General features: G+C 35.5%; 1 protein-coding gene across 3 annotated transcripts in view; it reads left to right on the forward strand.

Annotated features, from left to right (window-relative positions):
- The first annotated feature begins 4,128 nt into the window (after positions 1–4,128).
- Positions 4,129–18,946, forward strand: part of LOC127874427 (uncharacterized) — an 82,814-nt gene continuing 67,996 nt past the window's right edge. Inside the window, exon 1 of one of the 3 annotated variants that reach the window (XM_052418740.1) lies at positions 4,129–4,319. In XM_052418740.1, coding sequence (XP_052274700.1) covers positions 4,248–4,319 — 72 coding nt within the window. In that variant the 5' untranslated portion in view covers positions 4,129–4,247. Of the gene's footprint in view, positions 4,320–11,048; positions 11,162–15,311; positions 15,520–18,946 lie in introns of those variants that run through there. The other 2 variants (XM_052418741.1, XM_052418739.1) reach the window with 2 other exon arrangements.

Here is an 18,946-nt window from a genome sequence, read left to right on the forward strand (position 1 = left end):
TGTGTTTTCATGAAAACTAAGGATATCCGAGAGAACGACGCGAAAAGCTGTTGCGAACCTAGGTTCCTGTGAAAACATTGGATATCAAATGAGAACTTTGGTTCTCGCAAATTGTTTGGGCTTTATTATTTGATAACTTAAGTTCTAGATTTAAAAACCTAGGTTTTCATGAAAATATGTGTTTTTATAAATATTCGTTAAATGTCTGACTGAAAACCAGGTTTCTGAAATGATAACTTAGGTTCTCGTGATAATCTAAGTTCTATGTGCGTCCTCCCGCGGAGAACATTGGTTCTCGAGCGTAAACTAAGGTTTTCAAATGAGATCACAGGTTTCGGTTCGATTCGGCAACATAAAAAGGCCATTAAAGTTAGTTACAAGGTTAGTCACATTGAAACAAAAGGGATATTGTGTTATAATTGGTCAATATAGAAAACTAAAGTTCTCACATGAGAGACTAAGTTTACACCGTCCTACACGTAATTTTGGGAACCTAGGTTCTCATGAGAACTATGGTTCCCAAATGAAAACAACGGATTTAGTATTAAAGATGAGAACTTAAGTTCTCGTCATGAGAACTATGGTTTTCACAGATGATTTAAAGTCGGTCGAAACCTTGGTTTTCAAATAAGAACCTAGGTATCGCCGTTTGATGCACATTTTATGATAACTTGGGTTATGGTAAAAACCTATGATATCGAATAACAAATTGGGTTCTGGAAGCCATGTGCAATCTTCAAGCAAGAACCTAGGTTCTCATAACCTAGTTTACATTCTGAGAACCTAGGTTCTCAGTAAAAAACATAGTTTCTTGGGATTATGCGTCGAAACGCTTGCCATAGTGTGCCAACAGGCCTGTCTTGCCAGTTTGGTTTACTGTGAAATTAATTAAAAGAAAATATGATAATTATAAGCATGGGAAACAACATATCAAATGAGAAATGCTTCCTCTGCATGTTAGGCTAACATATCATCAACCGATTGAAATAGACATGTGACATTCAGAATGCAGCTACTCACCTTGCCAGTAACTGGTTTAGTAATTGAGGCATAATTGCTGCAGCAGGTGCCTGTGGATCTGTTTCAGAACTGTTTTTTAAGTCCAGTACTAAAGTCTGCACTACTTTTGGAGTCTGAGCAAGTTTTTGTGAAAAGTACATTTTTGTCAATAAATGTTTTCAGTAAAATTATAAGTACATAATTATATGTATAATTTGTAGCTGGATTGGATATAGCATACAAGTTGTATTAAATATACATGCTCATTCTGTTGATTACACATGATCAAATGTGTGGATTCTAATGTTTTTAATAATAACTAGAGCTTTGTCACAGACGTGACGAATACCCCCACATGCCGCATTGACCCTGAATGTTTTGCATGTTGTAATCACACAAAACAGCGGACACCATGCTCAATGTTTAAAACGCACTAAGTGGCCCCATGACCTAGTTTTTGACCCGGCATGACCCATATTCGAACTTGACCTAGAAATCATCTAGATACAACATCTGACCAAGTTTGGTGAAGATCGGATGAAAACAACTTGAATTAGAGAGCGGACACTTATCACGATATGCCCACCTTAACTTCATTTGTGGATGTATAAAAATGTCTGTAAATAGTAATTTAAAAATTCTGAGTTTTTTTTTTTTTTTTTTACATGACAAAATAATTGACATATAATTTATTTACTTGTATTAATCAATGTAATTATATTAGTAAAGATTAAAATGCGACTTTTAACTGTCTGATTTTATTAGCTTGGCGTTTTCAGAGAAAACCCGAGGTATTGTCATAGCTTGTCGTGTCATCCGCCGTCCGCCGTCGGCTTCGTGCTAAAACCTTAACATTGGCTCTAAAATCACAGTGCTTCCACCTACAACTTTTAAACTAAATATGTAGATGCACCATGATGAGTTCTACACGCCACATCCATTTCGGGGTCACTAGGTCAAAGGTCAAGGTCATTGTGACCTCAAAAAAACAAAAAAATTCTGACAAGCTTTCATTTATTCAAAACTGCACCCGTAGCCGAGCGTGGCATCCGTTATGCAGTGCTCTTGTTTTACCTATAACTTACAGTTTTGCTCTCACAGTTTCCCTGAAATCGCTCATTGTGTAAAATCACTTAGAGTTTAATGTCTCCTTATGTCTGGTCCTGCAATCAGGGATGCTACTGATTGTATCTAATAGACTGTGAAGTCTCCAGCAACTGCAGTATGGGTTTGATGAGCATTTGGCTGGCATCAAAGGGCTTTGGGTGTACACTTAGGATGCCATCAATACATATTGTTAACTATTGAAGCATGCACTTTTTGTTATAGATGTGATAAGAAACACATGCTGAAATTGATTTTTCGTGTTTATACCAAAAGTGTGCATGCACTTGAATACTTTCAAAGATTTGTGGAGTTCAGGGAGTAGATACCCAAGTTATTGAATATTCTCATCAGTGTTGTAAATGTTAATAGGCAAGATGTATTCAATATTTTATTGTTATGGAAATATATATACCGAAGAAGACCTACAAGTCAGAAGACAACAATTTAGCTTCTGTCTATATGCATACAATATTCAAAGTTCATGGAACAAAGCTCTTCTCAAGCGATTGAATTGATTTTAAATAATTCCAATTGTGAACTGGTAGATGTGCAACACACAATTTTCACATGCATTAATCCACTTTTTTCCAGAGTTATGTCCCCTTGAACTTGCAAAATGTGAATTGTTGCTATTCCTGTGAATAAGTGTTGCTGGGATATTTTTAGTAACGTTTATAACAAGGGCAGAACGTCAGAATTCAGATTTATTGTGCCTTTCTGAATGAATAGAGCATCTGCCATGTTCCTTGCAGGTCTCGAAATTAAGTCTAATTAGCTGTGAAACAACAGCAATTGCAGTTGTGGCTGCTATTAGTGGAAAGCAGGCATGAACTATGCCAAACAGACCAGACCATGTGATGTTCTTTGACTGATTCTATGCTTGTATGAATGTGCTTTATCCTGGGCTATTATTGACACATGTTTTCTAGGCATTCTGATTGCACTTTGGTTTCTGGTTTTGTCTCTGGTGTCTGTGGTTGTTGCCACTGTTTGAACAAGTATACTGTTAACATGTGTTGGAACTGAAGATTATGTATTTTTTGAATAACGCAGAGGAATTTTATGGTATTGAGATTACTTTTTTGGGCTGAATTGCATTTAGTGTTCCATTGATGCTTAAAATATTGCCACTGAAGTAAAAACTTAAATTTGTTGTTAAAAGTACAGAAAATACTTGAATTGTGTTTAAATATGTAAGCATATTTCTTCTGGCTGTCTTTTTAATTCATGGGAACCATGTTGAATCCTCAGTTTTGCAGTCATAGTACCAGTTTTGGCACTTGACCCATGTTGCTAATTACTTAACTTAAGTCAGGTACCAATGTATAACGGTTTTCGAGCCCATTTTTCTTAAAAATACACTTTTAATTAGTCCTTGAGACAATTACGCACATGGTTAGCTGTGTTACAATGGTCTCTTAGCCATGTAATGACCATAGTAAGTGAATCATAGTGGGTAACAAATGTAATACAATATACACTTATTTCATGGATGCGCGGTGAACAGTCAAAACTGTTTCACAAGGTATCAGGGATGACTTTGGTACTGTCGGGCCGATAGGCGGAGGGCAACAGTTCCAAATGTCAGCTCTGATACCGAGGAACAACAGTTTTGACTGTTCACCAAGCATCCATGAAATAAGTGTTTTATTACCTGATCAAATTTCCAACATAGAAATAACAGCAAACTAAATTTTTATCTACACACAACAGTTATCGATAAAATAAATAATTTTGACTGTTTAACTGTAAAATGACGAAATGACGTCATTATTCCAACGGGCAACAGTACTATATTCACCGGAAACAGTTGAAAACATTGCAAATTTCTTTTTCTATGAGGAAATAGCAAAAAATAATTATCATTTAAATAAGACATCAGGTAATAATGTATATTGTTACTTTTAAACACCACAACATTTGAAACAATTCATAGATGCATCTTCATCAAAACCAAAGAAAACAAACACAACAATTTTGACCTTTAATACTCCATGTAATTAGCTAATCTGTTTTAGGTTTTCCGATTGAGAGACAACGCCATGGATGGTACATGTGGGCTAACTGCTGTGTGATTATGCTATAGTCCAAACTTCATTGACAGTGCATAACTGATAGTTGCTGTAGAAGTTGACCAGCTCATGAGTATGGATTTAAAGATGAAAGTGATGCCTGTGAAATCAAAAGGAGACAACAGATCTTCATACTACATGGTAAGTGCTAAATGAGCAGGAAAATAGGATATAATGCATGTGTGTAAAGTGTCGTCCCAGATTAGCCTGTGCAGTCTGCACAGGCTAATCAGGGACGACACTTTCTGCCTAAACTGGATTTATGCAAAGAAGAGACTTTCTGTAAACGAAAAATATCATAAAAGCAGAAAGTGTCGTCCCTGATTAGCCTGTGCGGACTGCACAGGCTTATCTGGGACGACACTTTATGCACATTCATTTAAAACCCTTTTCACAGAACATGGCCCAAATAAGCAGGACTCAGGGAAAACTCGGTCAAACCTTCACCACTTAGATATTAAACCTTCACCACTTAGATATCAAACCTTCACCACTTAGATATGTATATGACACATGTGTATTCCCTTAGAAAGTTAGATTTAATAAAAGACCTTTCTTACTAGATTCAAGTTTTAAAGGCTTCATTTTTAACCCTTAGATACTGATGAGAAGCAAACAGCATAAAACCTGAATAGACTGCAAGTTACTTGCAGGCTGTTCTGGTTTTATGCTGGTTGCAAAAGCCATTTTCACTTTGCTTCTTATGGGGGAAAGGGATGCATGTGTTGAAAATGTTTTCCTAGATTAGCCTGTGCAGTCTGCACTGTTAACTCTTTCAGTGCGGGAACCGAATTTTGAAGGCCTTTGCAAACAGTTTGGATCCAGATGAGACGCCACAGAACGTGGCGTCTCATCAGGATCCAAACTGTTTGCTATTCGGATAGTATTCTTTGAAAATAATCGAAGAAAATGCTAATTTTAGAAATTGAGCAGACAACATTTTAGCAGACGACAAATTTCCCAGCATGCAAAGGGTTAATTAATGTTTCATGTAAAGGAAGTCTCTTCTGAACAATAATCCAGTAAAGGCAGAGATTTGTTTTCCTGATTAGCCTGTGCAGATGACACTTAATGGACATGCATTTAGCCCCATTTTCCCAGAACCAACTCATATAGAAGGTTGTTTACATGACAGTTTGTGGAATTTGGAGACCCCATACTTTTTTGGTGTATTGTTGAAGAACATTGTAACATTTAGCACTTGAATGATGAATCTTAGCTTCAGTCCTCAATTTTCTTTTCATTCTTAACAAAGATTGGACTGAGAGTAACTTTGGAGCTGCCTGTTTATCACAAGCCATCACCTCAGCAGCTATATGCTTTATGGTTAACTATGTGTGCATAGAAATGTCCAGTTTCAATAAGGGACACCACTGTGTCTGACTTACTGAATGTGGCTTGAAATCATCCTTGCCTTTATTATTAACCCTTTCCCGCTAAAAGCAACGTGAAAATGAGTATGTGCAAACAGCAAAACTCGCAGCCTGTTCAGGTTTTATGCTGTTTGCTGCTCATCAGTATCTAGGGTTTGGTGATGAAGCCCTAAAAACTTGAATCTAGTAAAAAATTACTTAAATTAAATATAACTTTCTTAGGGACTACAAATGCATGAAAAAAGGTAAATAGGAACTATCCTTATTTTGTGGTAGGTACAGTCAGTGATGTGACATTTATGGGTAGCATTTTAAATTTCAAATATTATTAGTAAACTACATGTATATACTTTACACATAACACAATCTTAGGGCTATATAGTCCTTGGCATGATAGTTTTGGAAAAAGATAAGTGCAGGGTATCTGCCCATTATCAGCTGCCTTTATGTGTGCCTTGTTCCTGGAAAACTGAGCTTAATGCATACATTAGCATAGTGTTGTCCTAGATTAGCCTGTGCAGTCTGCACAGACTTATTTCAAGGACAACAGTTTCCGGATTATCGTTTAGAACAAACTTCCTTAATAATAAATTATAAAAAAATTCCTTATAAGCAGAAAATGTCCTCGTATTAGCCTGTGCAGACTGCACAGACTAATATTTAAACTTGAATCACCTGCATTAAGCACAGTTTTTAGAGAACGAGACTAATATCGTCTTGGAGATATTCATAATTTTAGTAAATCATCATTTTTAGGTTTACAAATAGTAATCTTTGCTGTCAAACTCTAAATAATAACTTATTTATTGTAAAATACTTCAGTTTATTATCCCACGACATAGGCGGAGGGATATTGTTTTGGCGTTGTCCGTCCGTCTTTCCGTCCGTTCGGCACTTTTGTGTCCGGAGCCATATCTTGGAAGTGCTTTGGCGGATTTCATTGAAACTTGGTATGAGTATACATATATGGATAAGAGGATGATGCACGCCAAATGGCATTGTACACCATCTGTTAATAACGGAGTTATGGCCCTTTGAATCTTAAAAAATGCTTTTTTTGTGTCCAGAGCCATACCTTGAAAGTGCTATGGCTAATTTCATTGAAACTTGGTATGAGTATATATATGGATAAGAGGATGATGCACGCCAAATGGAATTGTACAACATTGGATAATAACGGAGTAATGGCCCTTTGTATCTTGAAAAATGCTTTTGTGTGCGTCTGGAGCCATATCTTGGAAGTGCTTTGACAGATTTCATTGAAACTTGGTATGAGTATATAATTATATGGATAAGAGGATGATGCACATTGGCGTTGTTCGTCTGTCCAGAAAACTTTTGTGTCCAGAAGTATAATGGCGGGGGATATCAGTTCAACTAATTTACTTTTTTATGTTGGGCTGTTCTGTATAAATACTCATAATTCAATTACTCCATTATCAAAGGGAAATAATGAAATAAAAAGACAATTCTCTTTAAATTGATTACTCAGTCCATAGTGCTGTCTTACAAGTGTCATACAACTCTTTAATCACCCAACTAAAGCCATTATTATTAATTGTGTTTGCGTTACATACCGATTAATGGTCGCTCACACTTAATAATATTAGGTACTCATTACTTCAAGTGCTACTACTTGAACTTACAAAAGGCTTTAGAAATTAGATTTAATGCCTATAAATGACTTTAAGGCTAATCTGATTTGAACATTCGCTTTATTTGCTATGATTGAAAATCGGCATTGATTGTTGAATATGGGTTTTACTCTGTCAAATAAATTATTTAGTGTCATTTTTAATGGTTTGATATCGTGAAATGTGCCACTTTACTTCCCATGGAGGGGGTGGGGGGGGGGGGGGGGGGGGGTCAATAATAATTATAAGCTTGAATTTTTTATGCAAATTTGTAATATTTCATTTAATGAAAAATACTTTCTTTCAGATTTAAAGAGTTCACATATTTGGAATGGGTTTTGTAAATTTTATATTTGCAACATTAGCAGGCCTTTTCAGATAAAGAACCGTGCTGAGGTTGCATTTGTTATAAGAAAAATGAAGCAAATCAACATGGATGAATAACAAACAGAATACACTGGCTTAATGTATTTATTTTGAAACCTGATTGTATTTATACTTGACAAACCCTTGCACATAAAAGTGAGTACAGTTTAATTTCAGACTTTTGTAAAGACTTGTTTTTCCAGCAGTTTTTCATCTCAGTGTAAATTCTGCCAATAAAAAACCCGAAGCACTGCATTAAAGATAGATAAGACATATATCATTGGGTAGATATCATTAGGGAGATTGGGTGATCTATTCACTGTCAACTGACGCTCCACTGGGCGGATAATGCCAACGACTATTAAGACTATCGTGTTCCAGCGATAATTGCTTGTCAATACCCCATTCGATATCGTCCAAAAATAATTAGTAGAAAAGTAAAAAAGTTTTGTCTGCTATGTAAGTTTACCAAGAGACAGAGTCAGCAAGTTTGTGTTTTGAAGTGCTTTTTAAGCACTTGCCAAATGTATGTTATTATTCTTATTTACGGGTAAATTGTTTCCCAATACTGTTATCACAGGGTATGGAGTTTTGATTTATGAGAGAAATTGGTGTTTACTTTGCCCTTCTTTTATATGTTAAAAATGTGAAAATGCATTCATCAAAACTGTTTTAACAGTTAAATTTGCAAGACAAAATAATTATGCACACAAAATGTAAAAAGTAGAAAACCACAGTGAGTGTCCTATAATAAAATAGTGACCTGTTTGTATATGGACCAAAGCCACAGACCACAGTGCTCCAGCTAGGATTTGAAAAGGGCAGGGGGGGCTATTTTATAAAAAGGGCAATTTCAACGCGCAGAATTTTGTCAAAAGGGCACTTTCGAGCGCAGAATTTTGTCAAAAGGGCACTTTCGAGCACATAATTTTGTCAAAAGGGCACTTTCAACGTGCAGAATTTGTCAAAAGGGCACTTTCAACGCGCAGAGTTTTGTCAAAAGGGCACTTTCAATGCACGGAATTGTGTCAAAAGGGCACTTTCAACGCGCAGAATTTTGTCAAAAGGGCACTTTCAACGTGTATAATGTTGTCAAAAGGGCACTTTCAACGTGTATAATTTTGTCAAAAGGGCACTTTCAACACATAGAATTTTGTCAAAAGGGCACTTTCAACGCGTAGAATTTTGTCAAAAGGGCACTTTCAATGCGTAGAATTTTGTCAAAAGGGCACTTTCAATGCGTAGAATTTTGTCAAAAGGGCACTTTCAATGCGTAGAATTTTGTCAAAATGGCACTTTCAACACGCATTATTTTGTCAAAAGGGCACTTTCAACGCACATTATTTTGTCAAAAGGACACTTTCAACTCGCATTATTTTGTCAAAAGGGCACTTTCAAAACACAGAATTTTGTCAAAAGGGCACTCTGAGCGCGCAGAATTTTGTCTAAAGGGCACTTTTAATGCGCATTATTTTGTCTAAAGGGCACTTTCAACGCCCATTATTTTGTCAAAAGGGCACTTTCAACGCCCATTATTTTGTCAAAAGGGCACTTTCGAGCGCGCATTATTTTATCAAAAGGGCACTTTCAACGCGCATTATTTTGTCAAAAGGGCACTTTCAACGCGCATTATTTTGTCAAAAGGGCACTTTCAACGTGCATTATTTTGTCAAAAGGGCACTTTCAACGCGCATTATTTTGTCAAAAGGGCACTTTCAACGCGCATTATTTGTCAAAAGGGCACTTTCGAGCGCGCGGTTGTATCTGAAATGCTCCCTGTTGCATATTAGTTTTTATGTTATTAATAATTGTTAGAATATTATTGCCATAATTATAAAACCATGCAAATAAAATGTCTACAATGAGGAATAAATTAATTACAATGTAATTGAAGATTTAAAAATTATAATGTCTTAAAAACAAAAAAATCAAATAATAAAAGGGCAGGTGGGGGGTCATCAGAAGGACAGGGCGGGGCTTCGGTAGGGCAGGGCGCGGCGCCCTTCCATTTAGGCCTAGCTGGAGCACTGAGACCATATACAGTTTGGGGCTGCCTGGTTGCTCACTGATAATTGCTAGTGGACAGAAAATGGTGTTTTCTAGTTATTGTATTACACGGAATATATAAATCCTGTGTAGAAATGAGTGTGCAATCAATGAATTTGACAGCAATATATGCCTCGGGGAAAATTTGCATAACTCTTGAAGTAAGTTTGAAGACAGGATCTATTTACTTTAAAAAAAATTTCATATGAAATACTGTTAGGTTGTTTTTTTTTAAATAATTTATAACAAATATGTTTTTTTCAATTTTATACAATTGCCATTGTCAACAGAAATACACTACAGCACTACAGCACAGTGCAACTTAGGGCAGTGATATCAATGGTTTGCGCACACTGTCCATGTTTAGCAACTGCGGTCCATATAAGAAAACAGTGACTAGTCTTATACTCTTGATTGCCTCTGTTGTGTTTTATGTATTTTACAGACCAAACTGCTCATAAAGAAAACAACAAATTGATGTGAGGTACGATATACTTGGGTGATACACCTCTGTATTCTTTAACTTTTGCATGTGGCTAAAAATTGCTTCATGCTTGTTAGCATTACAGCAATTTACAGGAGACCTTTTGAAAATTTTATTTTTAGGGCCACTGCAAAAGTTAATATGTCAGATCAAAGGTGTTTTGTCGCTGTTACAGCATTAATATTGCTCGTCATTTTCAACAATTAAAGCTTGTAATAATTTGTATATGAAATGAACAATTAAAGCTAAATTATTATGCAAGACAAGTGTGCTCAGGACAGTGAACTTAATTGCTGCACCATTGATATTTTATCACATTTTCATCGTTGGTTTGATAAATGAAAGCCCCTTGAAGACTGGCCGTATCTGACACTTATCTGCCCTGACCCCTCACCTTACCTTGTCTAATGTGGGGTGACAATATGTCTTGATTGATATCCTTTCTTATGCACTGAAATTTGTAACAAAAGAACTTCATATGCACTATGCAGACGAGTGTATGACAATACTTATACTATAATAATGACTTTTAAAAATACTTTTTTGTGTTTGGCAGCAAGAATTGCTTTGTTAAATCTATATGAACTGGATGGCTATGTTTGGCAAAATCTATTCACAGTGATTTACATTTCAAATGAAAACTGATAGAGGGGTTTATTTTCAATCTTTTACTTACCTACTATGACAAGAATTTAAGTTTTTTAACAGCTACTGTGTGTAAGTCTGTGTAAATTATGCAAAGGATATTAGTTATAAACTCAGTGCAATTCAAGCTGGCAATATTTCAAATATTTGGTGGTTTTTAATAAAAGATACGTGTCTTGTATTCTTACGGTGTTTTGCAATTCAGCGTGTAATATTTACTTAAAACCTTTTTAAAGTTATTAATGGTAAAGAATGCCTGCGCAATTGCAGAGTCTTTGAAGTTTGCACTTGACAATTTAATTTGTTGTGATATGAGGCGGTAAAAAAATCAAAAGTGGAATTATAGGCCTGATATAATTTAATTGTGATTACTTTTTTACATTTTTGAAAATGCCTGTACTTAAAACGGAATTTAAGCAACTGGAATTTGAAGAGGTAAGGACATTTTTAGTGAATGGCTTAAGTAAATAAAGAAAAATGCACAATTTTATAATTTTTGATCTTATTATGCCCCCCTTCGAAGAAGAGGGGGTATATTGTTTTGCACATGTCGGTCTGTCCGTTGGTTTGTTGGTCCGTCTGTCGGTCTGTCCACCAAATGGTTTCCGGATGATAACTCAAGAACACTTAGGCCTGGGATCAGGAAAGTTCATAGGTACATTGATCATGACTGGCAGATGACCCCTATTGATTTTCAGGTTACTAGGTCAAAGGTCAAGGCCACAGTGACTCGAAACAGAAAAATGGTTTCCGGATGATAACTCAAGAATACTTAAGGCTGGGATCAGGAAAGTTCATAGGAACATTGGTCATGACTGACAGATGACCCCTATTGATTTTCAGTACTCTAGGTCAATGGTCAAGGTCACAGTGATGTGAAACAGTAAAATGGTTTCCGGATGATAACTCATGAATTCTTAGAGTTAAGATCAGGAAAGTTTATGGGGACATATTGGTCATGACTGACAGATGACCCCTTTTGATTTTCATGACTCAAGGTCAAAGTTCAAGGTCACAGTGACCTGAAGCAGTAAAATGGTTTCTGGATGATAACTCAAGAACGCTTAGGCCTGTTATCAGGAAAGTTCATAGGTACATTGGTCATGACCGGCAGATGACCCCTATTGATTTTCAGGTCACTAGGTTAAAGTTCAAGGTCACAGTGACTCAAAGCAGTAAAATGGTTTCCGGATGATAAATCAAGAACTCTTAAGCCTGGGATCAGGAAAGTTCAAAGGGACATTGGTCATGACTGACAGATGACCCCTATTGATTATCAGTACTCTAGGTCAAAGGTCAAGGTCACAGGGACTTGAAACAGTAAAATGGTTTCCGGATGATAATGAATGCTTAGGGTTAGGATCAGGAAAGTTCATTTGACATTAAAGCAACTCCACAAGTCACGCGAGCAATTCTTCTTTAAATTGCCAATCATACTCTAACGTATTCACACAATGGCTGCCACTACAACTGACAACCCATTTGGGGGGCACGCATGTTTTACAAACAACCCTTGTTTGTTATTTTGTGTTCCTTGTCCATTTGTTAACCAGGTTTTCCAAAGGAAAAAACTGGTTATTAGATTGGCGAATGCGGGCGGGCTGGCTGGCTGGCGGGCGGGCGGAACAAGCTTGTCCAGGCCATAACTTTGGCGTTCATTGTGAGATTTTAAAATCATTTGGCACATTTGTTAACCATCATTAGATGGTGTGTCGCGCGAAAAAATTACGTCAATATCTCCAAGGTCAAGGTCACACTTTGAGTTCAAAGGTAAAAAATAGCCATAAATGAGCTTGTCTGGGCTATAACTATGTCATTCATTATGAGATTTTAATATCATTTGGCACATTTGTTCACCATCATGGGACGGTGTGTCGCACGAAAGAATCACGTCAATATCTCCAATGTCAAGGTCGCCACGACTAAAAATAGATTTATTTTAAAACAAACTTACAAAGGGGGTTAATTTTGTTTGTTCATTTCAAAAGTTCAGTTTGAGTTGTCTCCCTTTATCAGATTTTTTTTCACAATGAAAACCTGGTTTTGTGACAACTTTGTCCCTTGTTTTAAATATTATGTCTCATTTGTACATATACATGTGAGTTTTCAATTTTGTAAACTATTTTGTATGGACACAGCGCCTTAACAATTTTTAAGTGAGTTCACAAACAAACAGCCCTTGTTTGTTATTTAGTATTCCTTTTCCATTTGTTTTAAATAGTATATCTCATTTGTACAATTATATGTGAGTTTTCAATTTTGTAAACAATTTTTTTAAGGAAACAGCGCCTTAACAATTAATAAGTGAGTTCACAAGTATTTGAATTTTTATTAACCCTTCAAGGCTAATCGTGCTAAAGATGTGACCTCTTGTTAACCTAGCTCACACATGTACTATGTATATTTCATCTGATTAATTGTAATTTTAATAAGCCTTTACTGATGGAAAGTAAAATAATAAATTAAAAAAATAATTATACAATTTTTTTTTCTGATTTCACCTGCTGATGCCTTATAGTTTATTAATGATGTGTGTCTTCTTTTGCCTGAAAGAAAATCTTACAAAATATGAGTCTGTTGAAGGGTTATGTTTCAATTTTACAGACATGTTTGAAGACAAGATAAACATATTTATGGTAATTTACAAATAAATATAAGTAGTTGGACCCAGATATTAGACATGTTTTTTTTAAGGCCAACCTGCATGACCTTAAACATGAGGAATGTACTTCGCAATACATTGAAATAAAAATCAATTTGAAATAAAAATCTTTCAGACTTTTCCTCGTTTTAATGGATGAATGGTAACGAAAAAATTACACAACATGCTACAAACAACTATCTTGTTGCACTGTCGTGTGCATGTCTGTGGTTTTAAAGAATTAAGATCAGGATTGTGTACTTTATTGCGCAATTAAGCCAGTCATGATATCACCCTGTAAAATTGAGTATTTCCGCTCCTTTATTTATTTATAACGCCTATTAATCGGTTGTTTAACAGTCAAATGACGTGCAGTTAATTAAAGACACAGTTGAAATGAAATGTTTGTAGGAAAACAATCAAAAACAACTTTTTAAGAAAGGATACAGTTTTTAAATGACTTTAATGCATATAGAAATTAAAACATTTTTGCTATACATTTTATGATATTACATGTATTTTATACATTTTTGATGTCTTCTTTGTATTTAACACCAAACTTCAGCACTTGCTTAACCCTTTGCATGCTGGGAAATTTGTCGTCTGCTAAAATGTCGTCTGCAGAATTTCTAAAATTAGCATTTTCTTCTATTTCTTTCAAAGAATACTATCAGGATAGCAAACAGTTTGGATCCTGATGAGACGCCACGTTCTGTGGCGTCTCATCTGGATCCAAACTGTTTGCAAAGGCCTTTAAAATTCGGTTCCCGCACTGAAAGGGTTAAGGACCAAAATATACTGGTTGAATAATAAAAGAAAATGCCAGAATCTGCCTAATTTAAATATTGCTTATCCAGGTAATTTGTTTTCATTAAAATGAGAGAGGGAGAAAGGGGCTTAATTAATGTTCGTAGTAAAGTGTCCTCCCAGATAAGACTGTGTGGACTGCACGATAATCTGGGATGACATAACTCACATGCATCAAGCCTTGTTTTCTAAAAAAAATCATTTTTAGCTTGGCTGTTTTTGGAGAAAACCCCGAAGTATTGTCATAGCCAGCTCGTTGTCAGCCGTCTGCCTTAGGCGTCGTGCTAAAACCTAAACATTGGCTCTAAAATCAAAGTGCTTCCACCTACAACTTTGAAACTTCATATGTAGATGCACCTTGATGAGTTCTACACGCCACAGCCAATTTTTGGTCACTAGGTCAAAGGTCAAGGTAACTGTGACCTCTAAAAAAAAAAAAATTCTGACAAGCTTTTGCAGCCTAGCGTTGGCACCCGTTATGCGGTGCTCTTGTTCTCCATTTACATCCAAAAACTTTATATTTTGTTGATATATTATTGCTATTTAAGTCTTCTGGTCTGTCTTAAATCTTTGCTAAGTGCTCTTGACCTATTCCAATCAGTGATCCAAAATGTGGGTCATAATTCTTATGTGAAAACTTAATGCTGATGATGATAAGGCATAACAATTTGTGTTACAGTTATTTTGGGAAAATAATCATGCGGTGATAGGACAGTGCCCCTTTAAGGCCATTACAAGTGGCTTTTTAATCGCCAGTCAGTTTACTTAAGAGCTAGAAAAATACGTTGTATTGAGTCTCTCTCATATAATATTGCATGGTGACAGTCATATTAATTATTTGCATTAGCATGCAAATGACTATTGATAATTGTTATGAGATTTGAATTGTGCTGGAGTAGGATGCAGTGAAAAAAAGCCTTTGTAAACTGCTTCAAGTGCTTTATAATGTGCTTAACTGGATGTTGAATAAGTGAATTTAAATATAATGTCATTGGCTTGTGGTATTAGATTTCATCCATGTTTCTGATGCATTTAATAAATGTTTAAATGACATTTGACACATGGCCGTACATTTAAACAAGTAGTCTGCCTGGTACATAAACGTCTAATCTGACTTCATATATAGAATGCGTTAAAACATGGGTGCAGCAGTTTTCGTGCAGTCGTGAAGTTGTATATTAAAACATTGGCTGTGTAATTTAAATCCTAAATGGCATTGTCAAAGTGTCAGAAATGGAAACTGAAATCCAGGCTGTGTTTTGGTTGCTGCGGCAACTATGCTGGGACCCCAGCTCCCTTGGAACATGCTGATAGCACAGAGGAGGATTGGCGCTTTATTATTCAGGTAGAATCTTAGTGGGTCACAGGGTGGGGGGGTTGGGGTGGGGTAGGGAAAGGGGTGGTGTTGGGAATAGGGGAAGGGGGAAGGAGTGGGGCAGGACATTTGAAGAGGGGCACCAGGGGTCAAGGGGTGTATGCTAAATTAGGTGAAGTGGTTTCAAAGGAAATTACCATAAAGCTGTTATTTATGAAATTATAAAAAATTTGTCATAAAATACATCTACTGAAAATGTTGAATTTAAAGGTCAGTTATATATATGGCTGTGACCCTTGAATTAACTATTTTATGGAAATGTTGGGCTTTAAACTACTATTGTTTATAACCAAAGTATTTTAATTATGGACCTCCATTAACTTGTTTGATGTTGCAATATACCCATCACATTTTAGTCATTGATAGAACCAGTTTTTTTTCTTAATTTTAGGAAATGGGGCCCTTCGGATTGTGAAAAATCAATTCGTTTTGACTTAAATTGGGAAATAATTGTCATTTTTATTTTGCTTACAAATACTTAAGAATAAATAATTGAGAATTAAAGTGATGTCAATATCTTATTGACTTAGGTTCAACATAAAGATTTTGATAGGAAATGAACTAAATGTTGAGACATATTAAGCAAACGATATATTTTTTTTTTGGGGAAACATTAAGTTGGGAGTTTGTAGGTCCCATTTGGTAAACAAAAAATATACTTTTTAAAATTGTGAATGGGTTCCCCTACAGGACCAAAATTTTAATGAAAAAACAAAAACAAATGACAACCGTAATATTCTCCATTTGCTTTTAAGTATATTTTACATGATTTATTCAGTACAGAGCAAAAGCTATTTGTCATGATGAATGAATAGAATAATTTAGCATCATTTTCACTATAAACATAATTATGAAAACAATAAGTTATGAATTTTTAAAGATTTAACATTCTATTTTAAGTATGATGATTAAAAAATAAAGAAAACACCTGTAGTAAATATTAATTATTTTTTAAATGCACACAAATAATTGATGTTACATATAAGGATGTTATTGCCCATGTTCATTTGTTTTGTTTTGCAATTTTAAAAAGAGTTTCCATCTGATATTATGGGAACATTAGCAATCTTTTTAATTTGCTATTATTATATTTGTGTATAAAAGTCAATGTTATGTGTTGACTAATAATCAGTTTCAGTCTGTAATTTTCTTTTGTGCTTGATTTGTAAAGGCAGAATGCTTGAGCTATTGTACAGAGTTACAGGCTTGGTCTAACTTCCATTCCTAGAATATGATTGCTGATTTTAATGATTTCTAAAATTATTCCCCTCTTTGAAAAAGGAAAGTAAGTTGCTTTGTTTGTTAGTAGGTATGTTGATGTAGACCAGTTACTGTAGTTCGCTAGTCTATTTGTTTCATCGCAAAATCTAGGAAAACTTTTGATTTACAACCACTCAAATGTGAATGATGGTCACTTGGGAGAAAACATAGACATTCATTAATATGAGGTCAACTGTCAAAGGTCAAGGTCAATGGGTGTTCTTTTTATGTTCCCCACTATAGTAGTGGGGGACATATTGTTTTTGCCCTGTCTGTTGGTTGGTTGGTTGGTTGGTCTGTCTGTCTGTTTGCGCCAACTTTAACATTTTGCAATAACTCTTGCTATATTGAAGATAGCAACTTCATATTTGGCATGGATGTGTATCTCATGAAACTGCACATTTTGAGTGGTGAAAGGTCAAGGTCATCCTTCAAGGTCAGAGGTCAAATATATGTGGCCAAAATCGCTCATTTTATGAATATTTTTGCCATATTGAAGATAGCAACTTGATATTTGGCATGCATGTGTATCTCATGGAGCTGCACATTTTGAGTGGTGAAAGGTCAAGGTCATCCTTCAAGGTCAGAGGTCAAATATATGTGGCCGAAATCGCTTATTTTATGAATACTTTTGAGATATTGAAGATAGCAACTTGATATTTGGCATGCATGTGTATCTCATGGAGCTTCACATTTTGAGTGGTGAAAGGTCAAGGTCATTCTTCAAGGTCAGAGGTCAAATATACGTGGCCCAAATCGCTTATTTTATGAATACTTTTGCGATATTAAAGATAGCAACTTGATATTTGGCATGCATGTGTATCTCATGGAGCTGCACATTTTGAGTGGTGAAAGGTCAAGGTCAAGGTCATCCTTCAAGGTCAAATATATGGGTCAAAATTGCTCATGTAATGTCACTTCTGCAATATTGAAGCTAGCAATTTTATATTTGAAATGCGTGTGTATCTCAAGGAGCTGCACATTTTGAGTGGTGAAGGGTCAAGGTCAAGGTCATCCTACAAGGTCAAACATCATATAGGGGGACATTGTGTTTCACAAACACATCTTGTTTTTTCTTAATTGAAATATGTTTTAAGAATGCTTTGACCTAACATCATGAAAACATCTGAGGAAAGGTAGACACTTATATGCCACGTCCACCCCCCTCCCCCCCTGTATCCGCCTATGAATCTATTTTGAGTTGTCCATCTACAAGGTCAATATTACAGGGTCTTGTAAAATGACATTTGATTTGTTTCTAATTTTTGAGGATGCTTTGACCTATTAAATCATGCAAATTTGTTAAGAGAACAATCCAAGGAAAAGAAGATGCAATTTGAATTTTAGACTACGAGGTTTAAAGGTCAAGGTCCGGTAAGCTTGGTGTCTTCGTGGTGTCTAGAGAATGCTTTAACGTACAGTAATCTAAATTGGTATACTGGTTACTTGGGAGGAAATAATGACACAAAATGATTTTGAGGTCAGTATGTTAAAGGTCAGGGTCAAAAGGGCTCGTTACAGAGATTATGTATCCACACAATATCTTAACAATGCTGCTTTTACATTACATCCTTCAAACATGTGTACAGGTTACTTGTGTAGAAAAGTAAGATATCTTTGAAAATTGAGGACATCAGGTCAAAGGTATAGTTCAAAGGTGATTTTACCATGACATAGGTTTCTGCACAATATTTAGGAAAAAAATTGTGATCATATAAAAAATGTGCTGGTTAGTCTTGAAGAATGATGACCCCTTAGGACTTTCAAATTAAGTGATTGAAGGTCTATATCACAGGGACAAATTTCCTGCAAGTTGGGGGTCATACATGTCTTTCAAACATTCTGTCTTATGTTAGCCTAACAATAGAATAATTACCATGAAAAAGCCCTAGTTCCTACTGAAATTGTAAATGAAGATATAATATTAAGTAACAATCAAACATATCATTTTTTATGTTAATTGTTCCATATGTAATGACAACCAGGTGTTTGAATTATCAGCTGTATGTCATAAAAGTGATATCAAGAGTATAATGTGAATGCCTTTTGGCTCTTACTTAGTATATAATTATGCCACTCTTCAAAGAAGAAGCCTCTTCGTCAAGAAGAAGCGGTATGTTGTTTTGCTGGATGTCGG

The sequence above is a fragment of the Dreissena polymorpha genome, chromosome 3, assembly GCF_020536995.1.
Source record: "Dreissena polymorpha isolate Duluth1 chromosome 3, UMN_Dpol_1.0, whole genome shotgun sequence".
In the NCBI taxonomy this organism is placed as follows: Eukaryota; Metazoa; Mollusca; class Bivalvia; order Myida; family Dreissenidae; genus Dreissena; species Dreissena polymorpha.